Below are 17239 nucleotides of genomic sequence, written 5' to 3' on the forward strand. Positions count from 1 at the left end.
AAGCTTGATTATCTCAGAGGGGCCAGCCGCGGCGAGACCAGTACGGCATGGGAATAAAGGCGAGTAAAAACACTTTTCACATACGATTGTAGGGGGGTCCAGTGACCTAAACAGATACACACACTGAGAGACACGCGCACTGGTAGACAGACACACACACAATTGGTCTTGTTTTTAATTCTAATTTAAGTCCACCCAGCTTCCCTACCTTTGAGATGGCTGGAGTGGATCCTACCCCTGTGGTCCAGTAGAGATTGTGTAATCTTCAAGCTCTTCATGCTCTGCTCCCTAGACAGAGGGACAGAGTGATGTCATAACCGGTTCCTGTCATCACAGCAGGGCACTTGAAGTTGCAGAAGATTTCAGCTCCCTCATTGCCCATCCGCTACATGCTCCAACAGCCTCCTTGTAGTGAAAGGGATAACAAATCCCAGGTGACAGGACAAAGTTTCTAGTTGCCATGGCGATCTGGGATTTGTCTTGGTGTGGGTTAAACACAAACACTACAGAAACATGCCCTTAACAAGATATAATAAAATCATATAAAACATCCGCACTATATTTTCACACTGCCACCTTTACAGACAATTCCTGCTTCACAACACATACTTGTATTTATGTGTAACAGAACACACCTAAACAAATTCTAAACACGATTCACTTCACAAATACACCACATGCTATTACACTTTTCAAACCCAGCATCCTGAAGGTTACTCGCTAAAGTGTGCATTGCAGTGAAGAAAATAAAACCATAACTGACTTGTACATTTTTTTTTTTATATTTTGGCCAATAATTTAAAATGTACTCTGTAATTCCCAATAATGAACACAATTTAGGGAACAACCCTGGCTGAATGCAACACTAGGACATCCCACAGCTATTTACCTATATCCTACAAAATGTAGGAAGGAAATGAAGCCCTGGAGCTTCGGCAACTTTTCGCCATCACGTCTAACGCAGTGGTGAAAGCAAATGTGATTATATGGAGAAGGGAAAATCATAAAAAGACGACAAAAAAAAAACAAAAAAAAACCCAAAACACTGCAGGCACTAACATGACATATGCATTTTATATCTTTTGGCACAATTACATGTGTTTTTTCCATATTCAATCTGGTAATTACTTCAGCATTCTGTATCGGACAATGTTATTCACTAAGGTGAGAATTTATAGGAATTTAAAATTTAAAGTCAAAATAGTTAGTCTGAAAACAGAACAGAGAATTTTCCTCACCTATTTTGGTATAGATTTTGACATCCAGTTTGCATTTCCAACAATTCTCACTTTAGTAAATAACCCTCCAAACTCCTCCTTCACCACTGCTGCTTCCTGTATTAGCGTACAGCTCCCATTTGCCAATCCCTCCAAACACTGTTCAACAACACCAGTACATTTCATTAAAAACAACAAAGCTTTTCTTGGGAGTTGTAGTTCAGTTTTAGCCCCCAATTTACTGTTTTTAGATGAGCTTTTTTTTTTTTTTTAATGAACTTGTTTTAATTTTTTAAAAATATTTTCTGATATTGATATATTTCATAATTAAATATTTAAAAAAAAATTTTTTTTTTACACATTTATCCAAAAACAGTCAATCAAGGCTTTTATAAGTAGACAACTGATACCTTAACTACAACTTTCAGAAAATCCAGCTCTGAGCAGTAGAACAACTGTGCACACAAAGCTGTCAAATCCACTAACCATCCATCACGTACTTCAACCAATGCAGTGCTGGGTCAAAACCGTCTACAGATCAGAATAGGATGCTCCTTGCCACTCTACTTCATAGTGTTGACAAGTTCAAGGCAGATAAGAACCATTCGGCCTATCTAGTCTACCCAATTTTCTAAATACTTTCACTAGTCCCAGGCCTTATCTTATAGTTAGGATAGCCTTATGCCTATCCCACGCACTCCTTTACTGTGTTAACCTCTACCACTTGAGCTGGAAGGCTATTACATGCATCCACTACCCTCTCAGTATAGTAATACTTCCTGATATTATTGTTAAACCTTTGCCCCTCTAATTTAAGACTATGTCCACTTGTTGTAGTAGTTTTTCTTCTTTTAAATAGTCTCCTCCTTTACTGTGTTGATTCCCTTTATGTATTTAAATGTTTCTATCATATCCCCCCATCTCGTCTTTCCTCCAAGCTATACATGTTAAGATCCTTTAACCTTTCCTTGTAAGTTTTATCCTGCAATCCATGAACCAGTTTAGTAACCCTCTGAACTCTCTCTAAAGTAGCAATATCCTTCTGGAGATACGGTCTCCAGTATTGTGTACAATACTCCAAGTGAGGTCTCACCACTGTTCTGTGCAATGGCACAAGCACTTCCCTCTTTCTACTGCAAATACCTCTCCCTATACAACCAAGCATTCTGCTAGCATTTCCTGCTGCTCTATTACATTGTCTGCCTACCTTTAAGTCATCTGAAATAATTACCCCTAAATCACTTTCCTCAGATGTTGAGGTTAGGACTCTATCAAATATTCTGTACTCTGCCCTTGGGCTTTTACGTCCAAGATGCATAATCCTGCATTTATGCACATTAAAAGGTCAGTTGCCACAACTCTGACCATTTTTCTAGTTTACCTAAATCATTTGCCATTTGGCTTATCCCTCCTGGGACATCAACCCTGTTACATATTTTAGGATCATCAGCATTACCATCAAGACCTTCTGCAAAATCACTAATGATGACATAATGTGAGGGCATTTGCATAAAACAATGATATTTATTTGTAATCTTTGAATCGGTTGTTTGTGAAATTATAGATCAATTGCAACATTAACACTTCATGAAGAAATGTAAAGCCTAGATCATAAATCTACCTCTCGTGATGGAAGTCCTGGCTGGTCATATATTAAGACTTCCTCCCACGCCAATGAAAACATCTATCCCAACATTAAAGTAATCACTGTGAATTATTTGATAAAGAATATGCAGTGTGATTGTTAAGAGTGTCATATTTATGATTCTAGTAATACACGCCCTTCAGTTTTAGCTGTAACAATTTTGTCAGTCCTCCTACTCATGGGGAGTGAAAGTCAGGGACAATAGGGGACCCACTGCCACCAGTGTATTTTTATACAACAAACATCTTTCTCTGGAATGTCATACAAAACAAAGGCGTGAATATAAAAAAGGGGATCAAGAGTACAGCTCAGATGTAAGTTCGCACATGTGCTTCAGGGCAGTTCTTGATATTTTCAAAACCATCTTAGTAACAATCTAACACTCATGAGCAATGTTTCCCAACCTTTCCTTATAGCCACCAACAATCCAGAACGGAGGATATCCCAACAACATCCAGATGGCAGAACTAGCTCACCTGGTTTAAGTAGGGATATCAGTCTTCACTGTATATTCTGAGAACAAGTTTGGTTAACTTGCTCTCAGCAAAAACAGACTGAAATTGTGCCTCTCTTAAAGATAAACCGTCAGATAAGTATCTACATCAAGTTTATGCATCAAAATTAAAACCTCTGAAAAGCCAAGAACTAATAGGCATGTGGCAATTCGCTGGCCACTTCTACTTGCATGATTCTTCAAATCTCTGGCTACATTAGGAGACCTGTATACTCCAGGATTTTTTGGAAACATATAAATTGATGACTATTCCCTAGGTATTCTGTCCTGCTCTATTTTGAGTACACAAAACATATTTACACTATATTGCAGAGTTAAATCCACCTCTAGCCACAGGAGGCACTTCTGCTTCACTGACCGAGTTAAAGTTAAACTGCCACGTGATGTGGAACCCATAGAAAAGGATTGAATACAATGTTTTCTTACAGGGAAGGTTTGATGCACATGTGGCGCTTGCTGTGTATGCGCATCAGTACCCAAACGCTCCTCTATGGGACCTGTATAGGACTAGAGACAGAGACGCTATAGCGTTAGGAATACAAGTTTGTATTCTGAATGCTACATAGTGTTTCTTTAAATCAAAAACTGTCCTTCTGTATAATTTTGTCATAAATACTTTAAAGTTAATATATGCTCACTGCATCTATGGGCTACAAGTTGCCCTTCTTAACACCTTAACCCAATGACTGAATTATTCCATTATGGCAGTCTGTGCCAAGAGGACCCATGGCAGAATAATTCACTCATGTACTAAAATTAACGTCAGATCAAAGCGATTTTATTGGTTACTGCTATTGCTGGGTGCCTTGATGTCCGAGGCAGATCAGCAACAACAAATAGTGCTGTCCCAGCACATGATCATTGTGACAGCAGTCACAGCACTGCTGGCATATATGATCCGCCCCCCTCGAGAATTACTTTGTGTGCTCCTGGTGATTAAATTGTATCTGAAAAGTGAAACTCCTATTTGTTCTCTAAACCCATATTTAGAACATTTCCCTGCCCTTTGACCACTACTTACAGTTATCAGAATACAGATCATAGTAATTTACAGTGATCTGTTTGTGTTTTTTTTATTTTTTATTATTATTTATTTTTAATTGTGATTTAGTTTGCTTTGGTGGGTGGAAGTTAGTGGGATCTTGGGAAAGTTAGCGTTAGGTTAGTCAGGGGTTAAAAGAAAAAGGGGAGAAGAAAAAAAAAAGTTTAAACAAAAACATGTTTTAAGGTTTTTTAGCTGTAGTTACAATTATGTATGCAAATCCTAAGGCTCAGCGCAGAAGAGGCTTATACAATTTTATTGATTCAGAGGCTACAGATAGTGCCTCAGAGAGTGACACATTTGACTGTGAATATGTGCCTGAGCTAGAAACAAGTGTAGATTTCCCTGACGCTGCCCATGATGCAGATGACTGGGTACCTCCCAATGACTTTGCCCCGGACATCCCTATCTTTACTGCTACACCAAGTATACAGGCTGACCAGTCCAGCTATGGCCCAGTGGAGTTAATGCTGTTCCTAGGGGAAGATGTATTAGGGAAGATTGTAATGCAAATCGATCTTTATGCCAAGCAGTATCTTGTCCAAAAACCTACGTCATTTACAGCCAGGAAAGTGGCATGGTAACCCACCAGTGGCCCTGAATTAAAACAATTCTGGGCACTCACAATGTAAACCCTAATATTAACTTGTATCAGACAAAGAATTGTATCTGTGTGGTCTCTTATATAGCACTAGAATTTCACAAGATAGGGTCTACGGGGAGGAGGGAGGTATCACAGTGGCACACATTAGATTTACAAAATGCCAAGCAAAAATGCAATGTGCATGGAAAATGGTGGCACGTTAAGGCACAATTAGATATTTAGTAGTGTCAATCACAAATGGTAGGCCTTTGTGGGTTAATTTGAAGAAAGGAACAAAAAAAAAGTCTATAATGCCCCAACATGACACATAGGGACATCAAATCCATTAATCAAAATTCTAACTGTAAAAATGCAAATGGTCAGGTCTACGTCATCCATTGGGGGTAAATCGCTCTACTCAGAAGATGTAGCTGAACACAATATTTGGTTTTGTACATGAGTAGCACACATCAGGTTAACAAAATAAACACACAAAAAACAAAACACTTCTATGTGTGTATGTATACAGTATATTGTAAAAAAAAAGTTTCAATATATCCTTAGGTAAATAACTTGAGATTAAAAAAAAATAAATAAATACAAAGATAGGATAACCAATTGAAAAGACTTATGACACAATCCAAAGTTGTGTCCAAGTGTTTCCAATTATCCTAGGCACCAATGAGAGACTCCAGGGGTCCATCAGGGCATAACCCTTGATAATATTGAAGAACAAACACAGTATATAGGTTCATTAATAGTAAACCTGGAGAAATTAATAGTAGTAATATGTAATTTAGGTATTGAATAATAAGCCTGTAGCAAAGTAAATATCTTAACAGATTCTACAGTAAAATGCTCGATATAGAATTAAGTAACACCCTTGTAAGGTTACACTCCTATGTCAAAATAAAGGATGTAGAGTATCCAACATTACTAATATAGAGGTAATAAAAAGAGCTTTATTGAGTATGGCTCTATATGTGCACTCAAGCCAGCAAATGTTAATGTTATTGAGTGTTACAAGGGAAAGGGGGGAAAAAAAAAAAGGGACAAAGTATGCAATGCAAAAATAATAAATGCCTGTGGTGGGCAAGTAGGAATACACAGGAGAAAACTCCTATCCACAGTGACAGCTAGACCAGTATATAGGGATAAGGGGATAAAAGGTCTGTAGAGGACAATCCTCTGACGTAAATTCCCTATGTATAGCTATAGTTGAGGTATGCAAGATCAATATATATCTGAATCACACCAAGTAATTTCCTTAGCAATGTATAGGTGAAAAAGTAGCTCACAAAGTCTAAAGAGGATACTAGAGAAATCAAAATTGATTGACAGGTAGCCAAATAGGTATAAACAGTATAGAGAAAGAAAGGAAAATTTCCTTTTTGCACTAATAGTTAGCATGTTGCTTTGACCGTTTTTTTTTAAATTTCAATTTTACTGTCCTCTACATACTTTTTATCCGCTCATCCCTATATAATGGTCTAGCTGTAGATAGTGAGTTTTCTCCACATAGGCATGTATCACGTTTGCATTGCATACTTTTTCTCTTTTTTTGACAATTTTTGATGCCTAGCCCAGGGCTTGACAAATTTGTTTGGAATCTAGGAGCCAGCAAAAAAAAAAAAAAAAGTTGATAGAAGCCATTTTTTTTTTTTTTTTAAAAAGGGACACTATAGTCACCAGAAGCACTACAGCTTAATGTATTTTCAGAGGAAAGGCAGGGTTTACATTGCTGCCTGCCAAGACCTCTAGTGGCTGTCACTCAAACGGCCATTAGAGAGTCCTGTGTCAGTGCTCTGCATGGACGCGCTGCATGTTACCCATACAGAACATACGCAATATCCTCCAAATGCTTTCCTATGTGAAAACCATTGGCTTAGCTGAGATCATAAAGATTGATGAACTCTGCAATGGAGGCGGGACAAGTCATGGCAAAACCTGCAAGACGTGGGGAAAAAAGGTGAGTAAATCCACCAATCATGTGATCAGAGGGGGGCAGGTACCTAAGCAGACACACACTTTCTCAAACACTCAAATTTACATTTTAATTCACCCAGCCTCCCTACCTTTGGAAGAGTTGAGTGGACTTTCCCTGGTGTCCAGTGGGGCTGCTCTCTCTTCCGGTGTGAGAGGGAGCAGAAATCTAGCATACAGCTACTCTCTGCTCCCTGTGATGCCAGGGCCGGAATGACGTCATATTCCGGCTCCCGGCATCATTAAACAGTGCAAGGGAGCAGAGAGGAGCTGCAGGAAGATCGCTGCTCCCTCGCACGCTGCCCCAGCCAACCGCCATGATGCTCCACTCAGCCAGCCGCCTCCATGAAGCCCAGGGTGGCCGGCTAAAACGCTCACTCAGCCAGCCGCTTACATGCTCCCGCAGGTGGACGACTGGCTCCAATATTTGCCCAGCGTTTTAGATTTAAAAAAAAAAAAAAAAAAACTAGGTGCCCTGGGATTTGTCAAGCCCTGGCCTAGCCTCCCTTCTCTTGTAATACTCATTAACATTTGCTGGCTTGAGTGCACATATAGAGCCATACTCAAAGCTTGTTTTATTACCTCTATATCAGTAATGTTGGATACTCTACATCCTTTATTTTAACATAGGAGTGTAACCTTATATGGTTGTTACTTTATTCTATACCTAGCATTTTACTGCATGATCTCTCAAGATATTTACTTTGCTACAGGCTTATTATTCAATACCTAAATTACGTATTACTACTATTCATTTCGTCAGGAAGTATAGTAGGTATACTTTTGGTGAACCTATATACTTTGTGTTTGTTCTTCAAATAACTTGAGATATCTACTTTCTATAAATACACTTTTGTGTACAAAACAGGTCAGCTGCTTAAAAAAAAAAAAAAAAAAAAAAAATATCGCTTCACCCTAAAATTTAATTTTATGCCTTGTATTTGGTGATCTGTAACTATGAAAAATAAACTGAAATCCTAGACATATGATGTGCACTGTATATCAGGACAAATAAATTACTGAGCTGCGCTAATTATGCATTCTTGCCAGATCTGTGAAATAAAATAAGTGTTCTTTTTTTAAATAAGAAATGAGAATGTATATGTCACAACAAATTGAAGCCCTTTTGTCCATAAAAAAAATAAAAAGTATGTGTGTTGGTGCAATAAATGAAAACAAAAAGAATACATGAAAAAAAAACTACATTTGTTTGATCCTTAAGTGAAAAGCAGGCAAATAAAGTGTGGTCCTTAAAAAGGGTTAAGTCCTCTTTTTATATAAACACGAAAAAACTGAAAAAAACAAAAAACAAACAACACACCCCCCTAACCAAAGAGAATGCAAAGATGGCCATTACCAGAAAACAAGGGTAAGCTTACATGCACTGTAAAATATGTATTTACTTCTGTGTACATTACAAAATATGTATTGTCTACAATACATGTAATCATCCATTAAAAAAATAAAAATAAATAAAAACATGACAATTTTTCTTTAGTTACATATGATGGATATCTATGCAAAAATAGGTAGAAATTATAAATTAAAAGAAACATACTGGTGTTCTCTAAATATTGAGGGTAATGTATGTATTTGCCGGCAAGATAACCACAAAGCTTCCTGCAACATTGCTTTATGAATATCCAAATAAAGAATTCACTTCGTCTGTTTCCTTGAAGAGCAGTAGGAACCAACACCATGCGAAAAACCAGATGAGACCCAATTAAAGTTCAAAGAGTGATTATCATGAAGGAAGAGAGGGAAAGGGGGGGGGGGGGGGCACAGAACAGAATACCAGTTAATGGGAAGTGTATTTATACAACACTAGGAAAAGAAAATCTATATTAAACAAAAAACTATTTTCAATTAAATGAGTCAGGCCGGATTATAAAGTTAAGAAAAAGTCAATGACCATGGGAAAGAAACCCAAACTTAAAAAAAAAAAAAATCCAAGACATATTTTAATATTCCAATTCTATTAAAAATTGTTGCATTTGACCTAAAACACTATACAAAAAAACAAAAACAAAAACACATTCTCCTGCACTACCTAGAGCGCCTGTCCCTTTTTGTTTTATCCATATTTTTGTTCATTGTCTTTTCATTGTCTCCTCTGCAGTCAGGGCAGTACCATTTACCTTTTGGTTTATACGTTAGTCCAACACAAGAAAAATGGAACCACTCTATTGCACACTCCTCATTGTCACATCCTATCATCTCTCCGTAGGATACTTGGTTGCACAGACAGTATGTGGGTTCATTGGGGTCAATTGCAAAAGGCACAGGAGACACCTCTCTTTCCTGCTTGGCTTTGGAACGTTTCCTCTTTTTGGAAGATTTTGTCTTCTTTTCCTTGGGTGGAAGTTCCTCCCCCTCATCTATTCCATTGACCAAGTGACACAAGTCCCGACTTTCGCTGTTACGCTGTCTACGAGGTCTACGAGTTGACCTTTCAATGGAGTTAGTTTCAACCTTTATTTTTTCTGCAGACTTTTCACTTTCCTCTGGTTCAAACAAACACCTACTTTGGATTTCCATCTGCTTGATTCTGTTCTCTGCCATTTCAAAAATCTGTGTAACTACCTGTATTTTATCATCCCCTAATTCCTGAGTTACAATCAGGGCCCTCTGAAGATGCTGTAAAAGACGCTTCTTTTGATTTGGGTCACTTTCATCTTTATATTTGTCAAAAACATCATCGATTTCTTTAAGTGTTTCTGCAAGTAAGGAAAAAATAAAATAAAAATCATTAGGGACTTAAAATGTATATACATATAAAGTTTAACCCCTTTAAGGACCACTATAGTGCCAGGAAAACAAACTTCACCCCCACACTCATAGCCCCCCCTCACGCTGGGATGAACGAGTTAAAACCCATTCAGCCACTTATCTTTCACCAGCACCGGGGAACTCTCCTCCTCCTGCCGACATCAGCGCAGAATGCACATTCACAGCAAGAGCCGGGTGTGCATTCATACCGCCCATATGAAAGCATTACTCAATGCTTTCCTATGAACGTCAGCGTCTTCTCACTGATTTTCACAGTGAGAATCGCGGAAGCAGCCTCTAGTGGCAGTCAGTGAGACAGCCACTAGAGGCTGAATTAACCCTGAGTGTAAACATTGCAGTTTCTCTGAAACTGCTATGTTTTCAGCTGCAGGGTTAAAACTAGAGGGACCTGGCACCCAGACCACTTCATTCAGCTGAAGTGGTCTGGGTGCCTATAGTGGTCCTTTAACCCCTTAAGGACGCAAGACGGTTCAGGACCGTCATCGGCATTTTTCCCTTGCCGACCGACGACGGCCCTGAACCGTCCTAAATTTAAAATGTACTTACCCGATCGCCGTCGTTCCCCCGGCGGCGATCGGCGTTGCTCCCGGTGTGGGAAGACTGCCTGCAGCCCAGACAGTCTCCCCATGGCGGATTAGGACCCCTGGGGCCATGTGATCGCCCAACAGGGCGACCACATGGTCACAATAGGTGTCCTAGTCTCTGCCTGCAGGGGGACTGTCTGTGCTGACAGGCAGTCTCCCTGCAACTGTAAAATCAGAAATAAATTTAAAGTGAAAGTTAATAAAAAAAAATATATTATTATATATGTGTATATATATATATGATATATAGACATATATTATACCTATATAATATATGTCTATATATCATATATAATGTCATGCTAAGTGTATTTTTATATTAATATGTACATATATTAATATAAAAATACACTTATAATTAATTTACACACGTATATATATAATATATATAATAACTATATATATATATTGTATATATATATATATATATATATATATATATATATTATAAAATACGAATAATAAATAATTTAAATTAAATTAAAATAATTAAAAATAATAATAAAAAAAAATTATATATCTATACGAAATGTTATTCTAACTGTATTTTGATATTAATATATATATATTTATATCAAAATACACTTAGAATGAAATTGTATATATATCTATGTATATATAAATAAATAAAAAGAATACGAACTATTCATATGTCCATTTACAAAATTACATAAATAATTATATAAATATACACGTAGACTTCAAATATATAAATATGCACATATATTTAAATTCTACGTGCGTATTTATGTAATATTTTTACATAATTAAGTTATTTTATTGATTGCAATTTAAGGGACCTGCCTGCCAACCCAGGCCGAAAGCCCAGAGAATTTAATTTGCTAGCACTGTATTTTACCCTGTAACGTTCTACGACACCCTAAAACCTGTACATGGGGGGTACTGTTTTACTCGGGAGACTTTGCTGAACACAAATATTAGTGATTCAAAACAGTAAAACATATCACAGCGATGATATTGTCAGTGAAAGTGACTTTTTTTTGCATTTTTCACACATAAACAGCACGTTTACTGATGATATAATTGTTGATACATTTTCCAGTTTTGAAACACTAATATTTGTGTTCAGCAAAGTCTCCTGAGTATAACAGTACCCCCCATGTACAGGTTTTATAGCGTTTTTGAAAGTTACAGGGTCAAATATATGGGTCAAATATTTTTACATTGAAAATGGCCAGGTTGGTTACGTTGCCTTTGAGAGCGTATGGTAGCCCAGGAATGAGAATTACCCCCATGATGGCATACCATTTGCGAAAGAAGACAACCCAATGTATTGCAAATGGGGTATGTCCAGTCTTTTTTAGTAACCACTTGGTCACAAACACTGGCCAAAATTAGCGTTCAATTTAGTTTTTTACTTTTTTCACACACAAACAAATATGAACGCTAACTTTGGCCAGTGTTTGCGACTAAGTGGCTACTAAAAAAGTCTGGACATACCCCATATTGAATACCCTGGGTTGTCTACTTTAAAAAAAAAATATGTACATGTGGGGTGTTATTCAGCGATTTATGACAGATAATAGTGTTACAATGTCACTATTGATACATTTTAAAAATATATGTTTTGAAACCGCAATATCCTACTTGTACTTATAGCCCTATAACATGCAAAAAAAATAGCAAAAAGCATGTAAACACTGGGTATTTTTAAACTCAGGACAACATTTTGAATCTATTTAGCAGTTTTTTTCATTCGCTTTTGTAGATGAATAAAAGATTTTTCACATAAAAGTCAAAAAACATGTATTTTTTTCAATTTTTCATCATATTTTTTCATTTTTTTTTTAATTAAATTACATGAGATTATATAAATAATGGTATGTAAAGAAAGCCCCTTTTGTCCTGAAAAAAACAATATATAATTTGTATAGGAACAGTAAATGAGAGAGCGGAAAATTACAGCTAAACACAAACACCACAAAAGTGTAAAAAGATGCCTGGTCGCAAATGTACAACATCGCAAAAAAAGTCCAGTCCTTAAGGGGTTAAGGATGGAGGTAATTGTCCAAGTTCTGAACCAAAACAAAACCTATAATTTGAGCTTATATATGTCTTTTTAACCACAATTTTCTGCTTTCATATTAAGTGCTGCCACAAATTATAGATAATTTTAGATTCAGAAGAAATAGGGCTTTCATTTAACATCAAAAATGTATATATGAAAACAAGGGATAAAAATAAAAATAAAAAAAGGAAGGGGGGGGGGGGGGTTATAGCTACAGAATCTAACCCCACATATTGACCATAGGGAAAACAAAGGATTGGCTAAAATCAGCAATGAAGTAAGACGTGACCAAACGCTGGCCAATTAGCACCTCCTCATTAAGATGCATAGAATCAATGCATTTCTATAAGGAAAATTCAGCGTGGGGATGCTAAACGGCAGTTCTGCACACTGTGCAACACTGCTCCAGGAAGCACCTCTAGTGGCCATACGAGAAGTGACCACTAGAAAGGCAGTTCACATGAACATGTGTGCAGGGAATGAATATACTCACTGGAACAACTACATTAAGCTGCAGTTGTTCTGGTGACTAGTGTCCCTTTAATTGGACACTGTAGGCACCCAGACCACTTCAACTCATTGAAGTGGTCTGGGTGCAAACTCCAATCACTGTTAACCCTGAGCATGTAATTATGCAGTTTTTATAAAACGGACGGCTGACGAGGAGAGTGTGTGGAGCTGAGCCAGTGCCGAGGGACATCAGCGCTGGACCCAGGTAAGTGACCGGGTTATTAACAAGTTTGTTTTCGTGGCACTATAGTTTCCCTTTAAATCACTTTGTTTATGCAGCCCTAGTAACACCACCCCCGCATGCGAAACAGCTTTATTAAACACTTCCTGTAAATAGTCATCTAATGCTTACACTTCCTTTATTGCTAATTATGTTTAATTAAGAATGTCCTACCTTCTGCTCTGTTAATAGCTTGCTACACCTTGCAGGAGCCTCCTGTGTGTGATTAAACTTCAATTTACAGAGCAGGAGGTAACTTAAATTTAATTACATCTGACTGAAAATAAAACCAATTTTATTTGCCATCCAGGCTGTGCAAGTCACAGTCAGGAGAAGTGTGGCAAGGGCTGCATACACACACAAAACAACTGTAACTCTTAAATGGCAGACAATTGAGCAGTGAGACTTAAAGTTCCCAGTTACACAATAAAGTGATGATGGGGATAGCCATTACAAACCCTGGGAATTGGCAGGAGGCTGCTCTATGACAGGGACTACATGCAGGCTGTTACTGAGCAATGTGCTTAGAATGTAGCAGTCGGTTAGGCGCAGGGATACAATAAGCTTGGAACAGGACTTCCGTGATGTTTAGCAGTGTTAGTGCGCATGAATACACGGCTCCTGGTAACCCGGATACACATCTCTAGCGCGAGCTCACACACACAGCCCCAATGACAGCGATCAATGGCCCCGCCCACTGACGGCTCCGCCCCGGATATGACGCTCAGTTCTCGCTATACTCACTGACAGCATCAGGCGCTTCCCTAACAGTAGCCCTTGGTACGGCCATGGGAGCGGGTCTGATCACCGTGTGTCACACTGTAACCCACAGTATAGTAACTCTCATCACTACCTACAGTGTGCAACTCACAACACTAACACACAGGGAAAGCTCCTGAGAGCGCCGTGCATATCATACATGATACAGCACTGTACCCATAACCGCTCTCCCTCACAGTATAACAGCTCACACTACTCCCGATATTCACAGCCATCCTGAGAGTCCCCCGATACAAAGCAAAACACACCGAGTCCAGCCCGGGATCAACACATCCCCCCCCCCCCCACCAAGTCCAGCCCGGGATCCCCCCCCCCCCCCACACACACACACACACACACACCGAGCCCGGGATACTGCCCACACAGGGACACCCACCGAGCCCCAGCCCGGGATCCCCCCAAAAACACACCGAGCCCGGGAGCCCCAGCCCGGGATTCCCCCCCCCCCCAAACAAACCGAGCCCGGGATCCCCCACCCAAAAAAAACACACCGAGCCCGGGACCCCCAAACAATAACAGCACTTTCCAAGCACGGTGTCCGCCTCGTATAAAGTCCCCGGTGTGTCACGGTGAGCTCCCCCCCTCTCCAAGATGGCTGAGGTAGCTGTTCGTTCGGTATAAGAAAGGGGGGGGGTCTCCCTGTAAAGCAGACACCGAGCTGTCTGTCTGTCTCCCCTCCCCCCGGTCTGATCCAGCCCCCCCTCCCCCCGGGGGGCAGTCCGCTCCCGGTGTCCCCGGTGACAGCTCCCGCCTTACCCCGGTATTTGGTGTCGATCTCCCGCAGTAAGGAGACATTCCTCTGGATCTCCAGCGGCACGGACTCCACGCACTCCAGGTACTCCTCCACAAAGCCGACCAGCTGGCCCTCCTCCGCCAACCCGCCGGTCACACTACTCCCGGGGGAGTATAGGAAATGCTGCTGCTGCTGCCCCAACATGCTCCCGGAGTCCGAGCATCCAGCAACAAGTTCCAGCGGATAGAGTCAGGGGGCTGTGCCGGGCCGGGGGGCGGAGCCTGGTCTGAGGAAGAGCCGGCCCCGGTGGTAACGTGCTGCTGGCTGGCTCGTGCCCTCGCTCTGTGCCCGCATTCCAATCCGGAGCCCGGCGGTCACCGCGCGCTCTCTGCGCAAGCGCGAACCTGCCCTCACAGCGCCTGACGTCTTAATTTTTTTTTCTACTCCTCTTTCAGGGTATTTAGATTTTCCCGCATTTCACTACGGCCACGCTGATTGGAGGAGGTACCTATAAAGTGGGCGGGGTCCGTGTTGGAGAAGGCGTGGTTAACTTTGTTTGGAGTCTCGCCCTTCTTTGCCTTTTCGGTTCTCTGACGCCCCGCCCCATATGGCTGCCGTGTGGCACATTGTTATGATGGGATCACAATGTACACACGGTGACTGACCGACTGACTGTGTGATAGACACAAACCTAGTCAGTCTATACCGCCCCAACCCCAACTATACTGCCCCGGCCCCTCTACCCCAACTCCCACTATACTGCCCCGGCCCCTCTACCCCAACTCCCACTATACTGCCCCGGCCCCTCTACCCCAACTATACTGCCCCGGCCCCTCTACCCCAACTATACTGCCCCGGCCCCTCTACCCCAACTCCCACTATACTGCCCCGGCCCCTCTACCCCAACTCCCACTATACTGCCCCGGCCCCTCTACCCCAACTCCCACTATACTGCCCCGGCCCCTCTACCCCAACTATACTGCCCCGGCCCCTCTACCCCAACTCCCACTATACTGCCCCGGCCCCTCTACCCCAACTCCCACTATACTGCCTCGGCCCCTCTACCCCAACTCCCACTATACTGCCCCGGCCCCCTCTACCCCAACTCCCACTATACTGCCCCGGCCCCCTCTACCCCAACTCCCACTATACTGCCCCGGCCCCCTCTACCCCAACTCCCACTATACTGCCCCGGCCCCCTCTACCCCAACTCCCACTATACTGCCCCGGCCCCTCTACTTCAACTCCCACTATACTGCCCCGGCCCCCTCTACCCCAACTCCCACTATACTGCCCCGGCCCCCTCTACCCCAACTCCCATTATACTGCCCCGGCCCCTCTACCCCAACTCCCACTATACTGCCCCGGCCCCTCTACCCCAACTCCCACTATACTGCCCCGGACCCCTCTACCCCAACTCCCACTATACTGCCCCGGCCCCTGTACCCCAACTCCCACTATACTGCCCCGGCCCCCTCTCCCCCTACTCCCACTATACTGCCCCGGCCCCCTCTACCCCAACTCCCACTATACTGCCCCGGCCCCCTCTACCCCAACTCCCACTATACTGACCCAGCCCCTCTACCCCAACTCCCACTGTAATGCCCCAGCCCCCTCTACCCCAACTCCCACTGTAATGCCCCGGCCCCTGTACCTCAACTCCCACTGTAATGACCCGGCCCCTCTACCCCAACTCCCACTATACTGACCCGGCCCCCTCTACCCCAACTCCCACTATACTGCCCGGCCCCCTCTACCCCAACTCCCACTATACTGCCCGGCCCCCTCTACCCCAACTCCCACTATAATGGCCCGGCCCCTGTACCCCAACTCCCACTATACTGCCCCGGCCCCCTCTACCCCAACTCCCACTATACTGCCCCGGCCCCCTCTACCCCAACTCCCACTATACTGCCCCGGCCCCCTCTACCCCAACTCCCACTATACTGCCCGGCCCCCTCTACCCCAACTCCCACTATACTGCCCCGCCCCCTCTACCCCAACTATACTGCCCCGGCCCCTCTACACACCTGCAAAAACACCCTTGATAGAAAAACAATAAATAAAAATCATTTGACTTGCACTCCCCACAGACTCCATGCATTTTAATGTGCTGTTACTCTACAATTATAATCCCTTGCATTTGGAGGCAAGGCTTTACATAGGTTTGATTACAATGAGTACTAACTTTTATGCCTGTCTGGTAGCAGACAGCATATAATTGTGAGCCCTGCTCACACCATGGCATGCCTCCCAATTGTCCCTTTTTGTGACGGATAGTCACAGTTTTGCCTCAAATCCCTGTGTTTTCCTTCTCTAGGAGCTCAATATTTTTGGTGTGCCTGGGTGTATAAAAAAGTGTGTTCTCAAAAATGGTCTAAGAAGTCTAAAGTACTAACAGGGTCATTCATTATGAGAAAAAAGTGAAAATTCAAATAGAATTTCAAATTTAAGTTCAAAATACCCAAAGTGGAAAAGTCCGCTATGCTTTAATTTCTGCCAATCTGGTGTTAACATTTAAAATTCAATTTGAATTCTCAGTTCAGTGAATAACAGTGTATAGTAGGGCAGACAAAACAGAAACTGTTTAAATAAGCAAGCACATTGCA

At 41.6% G+C, this 17239-nt stretch overlaps 1 protein-coding gene across 1 annotated transcript; it reads right to left on the reverse strand.

Moving 5' to 3' along the window:
* Positions 1-8366: 8366 nt before the first annotated feature.
* ING2 (inhibitor of growth family member 2) lies at positions 8367-15089 on the reverse strand. The gene is made up of 2 exons (XM_063460004.1): positions 14654-15089; positions 8367-9701 (listed from the first exon to the last, which is right to left on the reverse strand). The coding sequence occupies exons 1-2, from the start codon at positions 14832-14834 to the stop codon at positions 9031-9033; spliced, it is 852 nt and encodes a 283-aa protein (XP_063316074.1). The 5' UTR covers positions 14835-15089; the 3' UTR covers positions 8367-9030.
* Positions 15090-17239: the final 2150 nt, after the last annotated feature.

Source organism: Pelobates fuscus, chromosome 6 (genome assembly GCF_036172605.1).
Source record: "Pelobates fuscus isolate aPelFus1 chromosome 6, aPelFus1.pri, whole genome shotgun sequence".
Lineage (NCBI taxonomy): Eukaryota > Metazoa > Chordata > Amphibia > Anura > Pelobatidae > Pelobates > Pelobates fuscus.